Source organism: Solanum dulcamara, chromosome 5 (genome assembly GCF_947179165.1).
Source record: "Solanum dulcamara chromosome 5, daSolDulc1.2, whole genome shotgun sequence".
NCBI lineage: Eukaryota > Viridiplantae > Streptophyta > Magnoliopsida > Solanales > Solanaceae > Solanum > Solanum dulcamara.
The window spans coordinates 53,448,693-53,457,076 of NC_077241.1; the positions used below are offsets into that span (position 1 = coordinate 53,448,693).

At 33.9% G+C, this 8,384-nt stretch overlaps 1 protein-coding gene across 2 annotated transcripts; it reads right to left on the bottom strand.

Moving 5' to 3' along the window:
• Nucleotides 1-249: 249 nt before the first annotated feature.
• LOC129889219 (cytokinin riboside 5'-monophosphate phosphoribohydrolase LOG8) lies at nt 250-3,272 on the bottom strand. 2 transcript variants are annotated; one of them, XM_055964426.1, is made up of 8 exons: nt 3,186-3,272; nt 2,713-2,920; nt 2,296-2,393; nt 2,191-2,221; nt 1,487-1,586; nt 1,342-1,412; nt 1,125-1,268; nt 250-557 (listed from the first exon to the last, which is right to left on the bottom strand). In XM_055964426.1, the coding sequence occupies exons 2-8, from the start codon at nt 2,821-2,823 to the stop codon at nt 471-473; spliced, it is 642 nt and encodes a 213-aa protein (XP_055820401.1). In that variant the 5' UTR covers nt 2,824-2,920; nt 3,186-3,272; the 3' UTR covers nt 250-470. The 2 variants fall into 2 exon arrangements, with proteins under 2 accessions (XP_055820401.1, XP_055820400.1); XM_055964425.1 differs by having other exon boundaries at nt 3,073-3,244.
• Nucleotides 3,273-8,384: the final 5,112 nt, after the last annotated feature.

Consider the following 8,384-nt stretch of genomic DNA (forward strand, 5'->3'; position numbering starts at 1 on the left):
ATTTTGAAAACCAAGGCTGTTACCTTTTGACCATAAACTTTTATGTAAATGGAGCTTCTTTTAAGGAAATACAAATTATTTATCAGTGAGACAGTGAACTAATTTAAACATATTGAGGAAGAAGGTTCCTTGTACAACCTTCCTTATTAGTGAGAATCAAGTATTGGACTTGTTAATTGTCACCAAGTTATGTAGTGCTGAGTGCTTCTTCGAAAAGAATGGTGTTAAAGGTGGTAACAATCTAAACAATCACAAAACAGTGCATCCATTGACCAATTTATAAATCAATGTTAGCTTATGCAAAATACCAACAATGATCATACTAAATGTAACCACAAAGAATGACAAGAGTATACAATGATGCATTATATGTGGCTCCACCTTAGTAAAATTCTCATCCAAGAGTTAATGATGATGAATCATATCAGACTTCTATTGTGGAAATTGGCCTAACTGGCGGATGTGTTTTGTCATGGAGACTGTTCCTTTGGATAAGCCAACTCCTCCATATGCCAGCTTTCATGGGGAGCAACATGGTCATGTGAAGGAGTGTATTGCTGCAAATTGATGAACAAGGTAAGACTCATCAGCAGAACGCGTTAATAACAATAAGTTGACAACAGAACTCATATCAATGGAAGGGGGGCAATTAGTAATGAATTCCTGCCAGAAGGATCAACATTTCACAGTTTTAACATTATAAAACAAGTGACCGCAAGAGAAATGAACAGATACAAACGGTAAGAATATTTTCATTCTTCCATAAAACAGGTGAAACAAAAGTACAGTCCTAGCTGCAAAAGTTATCATTCCCCTAGCACATTGTAGAGCATTGTCTTATTTTCACTTTTAAATGGTAAATCCACGAGAAGAGGTTACTTTGCAGATAAAATCTCAGTAGCTGAACATTTAAAGACTACCTCCAGAAAACAATAATAGTATATTAGAATGTATTCCTTATGTCAGACAAAGCTTTCTGTGTAGGATAGATTTTCTTTGGAGTAAAGATGGTGATCATACTGGTGAAAGAAAAGTACCAATCTCAAAGACTGATTAAATCCAGGTGTCTTTTAAACATAACAAAAAAAAATAAAAAAATACATGCAATTAGGTAAAGTCAGTACCTCCATCTTGCTTAAAAGCTCTCTGGCTGTAGGAGCAGCAAGAACAATGTCACGAGCCCCTGGCTTAATGAAACCTTCTTCAACACCATTGTCAAATAGTGTAAGCAAAGAATTATAATAACCCTCCACATTTAGCAAACCAACCTGAAGAAGTGGTTAATATGGTGAAGATCTGGCAGGTAACAATCAAAATATATGAATGTAATGCAATAGATACCGGTTTTTTGTGAATTCCAAGTTGTGCCCATGTTATCATTTCCAGAGTCTCCTCCATGGTTCCATATCCACCTAAACATAATAAAAGCAATTTGACAGGTGTTTGGGAGCACATGCATCTTAAATGTACTCTTACAGATATTTACCTGGAAGTGAAATAAAGGCATCAGCCTGACTAGCCATTTCAGCTTTCCGCTCATGCATGTCCGAAACAATCTTTACGTCACCAACACTTTTACCTGATATCTGTCAGTGCCACTCAGATTGAAAGTGAAACTATTACAATCGAAACAGCCTCACAGAATGCAAAATCAAAGTTCTACTCGTAAAGAAAACTAGTTCTTACTATCAGATGCTGCACCACTCAATCACTTCCAGTTAACTGTGAGCATAAGTGCATTCTAAGAAAGAATCATTAACTTTTTTTTATAAAGCTATGAAAGAATCATTAATCTGTAGTTATTTGGGACAATGTATCAAATTTCCATGTTTATCAATTTCAATGTGAGATGAAACTTGGATTAACTTTTGAATCACATTTGCACTTCAAAGCTATCAGTATTCAGGTATATCGTACAAAACCATTTCATATCGATGACAACATTTCAGCAAAAGAAAAATCGAAGCAAACAGAATATAAGATAATAATAATAATAAATTTGGGGAAAAAGAGAGATTGTAGCTCAGATAATTGTGAAATTTGAGTTCAAATTTTCAGCAAAAGAAAAACTCCAAGTGGAAGAAATAGCAGTAATGTAAAAACAGTTTAAACATGAGAATGGAAAAAGTAAAAGAAAAAGAGAACAAGAACAAATTGCAAATTTTGAGTTACAAGTTAATCTCCTTTTACCTCAATAGGCACAAGAGCTTTCGGGATGACCCTGCATGTTCAAAGCAATCAAGAATGAATAGAAAGTAGACCTCAGTAAACTCGTAATTATAAAATTTTACTTACCCAAGGACATGGCAACCTCCCTCATGGACTCTCTGGGAAATCAACCCCATCAATCCAACACTTCCACCACCATAGACCAAGTCAATTTTCCTACTTACCTGTACACAGCATTATCAAAGTCAAATGGAAAACAAAAAGACTTCAATCTGAAAAGTTCAAAGCCAAGTCACTTCCATTTATGGGGATGTTAAGAAAGTCAATGCCTACTATTCAGAGTACCAAAAACCAATATTAGAATGTCAATGGAAGAAACACCTACAGTACCAAAATACACATATTTTGCAAGAAGTTAAGGTAACACATCTGTTGATATACACAAATCCCAAATTGACCCAAACCTGAAGGCAAAGAACTAGGAAAGAAAACATAAGAAATTAAGAGTGTGGCCAACCATTGGATTCAAGAATCAAGACTAACCAATTCATTCCCCAAATCAATTGCAGCATCACTGAAGACTTTCCTGTGGCCAGGGTTGCTTCCACAGAAAACACAAATTTTCTTAAACTTGCTTCTATTATTGCTTTCCATTGAAAAAACTTTCAACCCCTTTTGATTCAATCTCCAAAAAAAGACCTCACCTTTATCTTCTTCTTCTTCCCCCACACTCACCTTTTACAGAATCTCCCTGTACGGATTCAAGAATATGAATAAATAAAAATAAAAAAAGAAGAAGGAAATGAGTGAGATACAAGACAAGGTAAAAGACAATCAAGATACTTGCTTAGATTGATCAAGAAATTAACTAGTGTTTATATGTATCATGTAGAGAGAACTCACAGATGCCGCCACAGTTTTAGGTGATTAAATATTCAATCTTTCAATAATTAAGGAGTAATTAAGATTTGTTAATACTCCTAAATAGCAAAAATTAAGGGCGAAAGAAGTAGTACGTATCATGTAGAGGAGAGAGCTGGCTTCGTGATGATTATTATAAGGGGCAAACGAGAAAAGAGAAAAAGGTGGTATTTTAAATGAAAAATTTCGCAACAATTGAAAAAGACAAAAGTTGTCTTTTATTAAGGATGCTTTTATAGAGCCCGTTTGGATTGAGATTAAACCAACTTATAAGTCTTTTTTATCTTATTATGGTGTTTGCTAATGCTAACTTTAAAGTCAGTCAAAAATAAAAAGTTAGGATTCCTAACTTTTTTTTTTCTAAGTGAAATTACTTTTATATCCCTTATATTTTAACTAAATTTTCAAACTACCATTTTTATTCTTTTAACTCTAAAATTCACATTATTTTCTTCATTTCTTCGGCATAAGCACTTTTATCCAAACATTCAACTGCTTATTTATAAAAATAATTTTCAGCACTTCAAAATTCTAAAAACACTTCATACATAAAAGTTATTATTTTTAAGCCCATCCAAACGGGCTAGTAATGATTTTATGCCCTGTATTTTCTACCCCTGCAAAATAGTTACCCCTCATGTTTCAACAATTTTAGATCACAACTACTCCCCCAAAGTTGATAACCTACGCTATGATTGGAAGTGTTTTATTTATTTTCATTCAAAAGAAGCAAAATAAGTGTCAAGCTCTTTGATTTAAGTAGGTTGATGTACACTTGTTTTAAACAAATTGCCGTGACCACTAGAAGGTAACTTTGTCCTACGTGTATTTAAAAGAAGATCAGTCATTGTATATAGACTTTGGAACAAATATGACGTAATAAAATTAAAAAGTAATGTTAACAAAATATACATATAGTGGACTAAATTAGTGTGCTATATAAGATCTATTTATAAATCAGGCCTTAACAACCATTACGATTAATGGACTTATATAACACACTAATTTAGTGCATCTTCAAATAACTAGTTTTTTTTTTGTTTATTTGTAGTTTAGGTATATAAACTTAGGCTATTAGGTTAGGTTTTAGCGTGTTTTAAGTTTAAATCGTCCATCCTATTTTGTGTTGATTATTTGAGGATATCGTATTAGTTAATCTCCTTAGCTAGATCCAAAATGGATGAACTCTGACAAAAATAAAAACTAGTGAGTGGGTATTTCTTGCATTTAAAATAAGTATTTTAAATTTTGAATAACTATTGATTTAACCTAATATTAAATGATATAAATATGAATATTAATTTGAATTTATATTTAAAATTTTTAATTTGTGTGTCGACAGGATCCGGTGTAAGTTGTGGATCCTAGGAGGTCGCCTGCGTAAAATCCTAGGTGGCAGTCTCTTGAGCAGGATCCACGATGGATGAAATCTGATAAGAAATAAAAAATAGTGAGTATATTTTTGTATTTAAAATAAGTATTTCAATTATTAAACACTAACCAACATATCTGTTAGAAGCTCATCAATGTTGATCACACAACCAAAACTCATACGTCTACCTCCCTTCAAATATCGAAGAGGGTGATCCTCTAAGTCTCTGTGTAGAGCCTCCCAATTCACACCATCACGCACTGCGATGTAAGCTTCATGATTCGACTGAGAGGAAGATGGAGCAGTAAATCTTTATGCCAGAGTTGAAGGTAATGAATCAACAATAAGAGTTGGAGGTGAATCTAGAATAGGAGTAGGCGCTAGCTCTAGTTGTGGCTCTTGAGCTATAGGCTCATCATCGGGCTCATCAAACTTGTGCATGTCTAGGGATGGAAATGGGGCAAGTAGAGTGGATACGAGGAGGGGGTGGGTGAGAGGCTGGTGCTAACAAATATTTTAAAATTTCAAGCGGGACGAGGTGGTTGTGGGTTGAAACAATTGCTGAAATTTCAACATTGTTTTCGCTGGCATTACAATCTGGACAGGAGCAAGACCCATTTGAAATCCCTTCTGAATAAATATTTCAACCAATTTACATTTATTATTAATCAACATTCAACAATAATAATTAAAATATGTTTTTCTTAACTGAGTCAGAATTATGTACATCTAATATTTTAATGTTTTGTTTAAATTTTGTGACAATTGACATAAATAATGTGGGTTAAAGAAAAGTTTATCTAAAATTTTAAATGATTGTTAAAAAAATTACTAAAGAAGGTAATATGTATACCAAGGCTTGCATCTGTTGAGGATATCCATCTTCTTGCAAATCTAAGATTTTATTTTCCAACACTACAATCCCTGTAGCATTAGTCATTTATTAACTCAAATGATCTTTAAGATTCATCTAATTAATTTTTTATTTTCCACAGTATTTTTAACATTAAAATATTAGAAAGGAAAGTAATACCAAATGTAAATAAAAAAGTAGCAAAAAAACAAATACTTACACGGAGCTGGATGGGTTTATGGTTATGCTCTGAGCCTACACCCCGAACGTGGCTGACAATCGGAAACTATTGCTGGTTCCAAAAGAATTCTTGGCCTGGCTGACTTCTGATCTAAAGACTAAACATACATGTGGAAGCTTTAAAAAAGTGAACCTTTAAAACAATTAAACAAAACTCAAAAATCTCAATCTCAATTTATGCAAATTCTGAAAATAGCTCTTAATATAAATAGTGATAGTGTTTAAAACACTAATAAAATACTATTAAAAAGCGACAGACTGCATCACTTTTTGGATCAAAATCGATGAAAAAGCGTCCCATCACTTTCGTCGCTTTTTATCTTGACTCTTTTCAAAAAGAGACGGACTACGTCGCTCCAAAATGATGCAGTCCGTCGCTCCAAAATGACCCATCCCGTCGCTTTTCTTTAATTTTTTTGTAATTTTTTTTGACAAAAACGGCGGACTACGTCGCTTTGTTCTTCGCCATGAAGAAACAAAGCGACGAACTCCGTCACAATGACCGTTTTTCTTTTTTTAAGAAAAGCGCCGGACTCCATCACAATGACAATTTTTCTTTTTTTAAGAAAAGCGACGTACTGTGTCACTTTGTTCTTCGTAGTGAAGAACAATGAAGAACAAATCGACGAATTTAGAGATCCTGTCCGTCGCTTTTTTTAAACAAAATGTAGAAAAGCGACGGACAAAAAGACTCTATCCGTCGCTTTTTCTGAATTTTTTTTGACAAGAGAAACTAATATTTTGATGTCCACTTGCACAATAATTTCAAATCTAATTTTAATTAAATACAACTCAACATAACATTCAACTACAAAAACAACACACAAAATATATAATAATAGACTTAATAAAACATTCAAAAACATAAAAATCATAGTTTAAAAGTCTTTCAAAGTTAGTAAAAAACTTAATAAATATTCACTAAAAGGGACTCATGATATCTAAGGGGTGGAATCTACGAATTCATCTTTTGAGTCATCGGTTGAAGTGGACGCTCCTGAAGAACGGAATGGATTAGGCCGACGAGTGAGGTTGAGCACTTGTTCTTTGATTTTCTTGATGATTTCGTTCGTGCTTTTTTGTTCAGCAATTCTTCTTGCCTCAAACATTGTCAATGCACATGTAAGTTCAGAGTTTTGCCTCGATATACCAGCTATTTGAACACCATCAATTTCCTCGGCTTGGCATGATGAACCAATACCTTCTAGATCTGATTGGAGTCGTCGAATGTCGTTCTAAGAGCCCATCCCATAGATCCTTTCCTTATGTGTTCCTCCTACTAATTTTTCAGTCCAAATATTAGTGGACTCTTCCGATGTAAGCTAGATCAAATCTCCCATCTCATTAACGTACCGTTGATACGTATCCTACATTTAAAAATGAAAGTTATCATCAAAATGTATACATATATATATGCACTAGTTATCTTAAATAACTTACATAGCATTGTGCAGCCCTTACCTCCACCCACTCATATTGATCTGATTCATTAAGTTCTTATTCACACGGGTCCTCTTGAAAACCTCGATATGATGAGAAACGCGCCCCAATTATTTTTTCTATAAATAAGAATATAATTTTAGATGATATCAATCAAATAATATAGTTAAATATTTAAATTTATATGAATTAAAATTTTAAATTTAGAAAACTTACCATCTCCCTTGTAATCGCTCCAACACTTTTTGCACCTCTAGTGTGCAACGAGCCACCTTTTAGACTTCATCTAGCTCTTTTGACTTGTTCGGACACAATCTTGAATTCATCGGTATCTCAATACCACCACAACTCCTCAAAGATGTGTGATAACATCCAACTCAGAGGCGTAATTGAATCTCTGGCTTTCTTAAGCCAGCGAAATATCTCGCGCTCGCTTTCCTCTCAAATATGATCGCAATGACTATATTGTACTTCGACTGCAAAGTACACACAGTTTGAATAAAAATTAGTAGTGTTAGATGATTAATAAAGTATACTAAAAATATTAAGCTTAACTAAAAAATATGCACCAAACACACATATACCTTAAATTCATTAAACATGGTCTGTCATATACTATTTAGAATCTCAATTCAAGAGTGATAGGCCTCCATATAAAGCCTTCTAACACTCTCCTGTAGAGCCCTAGTAGCTTGCATAGAAGGATGCCACTTGAAAGACACATAATAAACATATTAGTTCATGCATTATAAATTAATGTGAAGAAATAAATAAAATAAAATAAATTACGCTGATATTCCGGGCTCAATCATGACTCTGTCGTGTCTGCCCAAGTGCTAGATCAAGTAGCTCATCAGGTGTAGCAACATGAGGAGGTGGAAGTGGATGTGAAGGTGATACAACAGGAGGCACATAATACTGTGTCAATGGAGGAGTATCAACCATAACATCTGGCTTAGTTCTGGTGTCTCTAAGTCCCATGATAGATAGATGAGGAGATGTACTATCTGTGGGAGATGGTATAGCACGGGATATCCTATTAATCAATAACGGTCGTGCTCGACTATAGGCCTCTGTAGGTAAAATATTGTAGTAATGTGGAGGCAAGAACTGCAAAGAAGAAGAAGCACCAGCTAGTCTTCAATAATGAAGATGATAATCTAAGGGATTCACTATCCCAAATGGAATAACATATATATGTGTTTTAGTATTGTGCTGCTTTATTTTGCTCCGGTGCAAAAAAAACAAATATTGATATATCTCCAGCATCTATAGGCCTCCTAGACTTCTTTATTTTACTAGAACTAGCTGGGTCACCCCAAGATGATCCCAAGATCTATTACCATCACCAGGCATCTGTATGCAAATTATATTATAATATATAAAAAT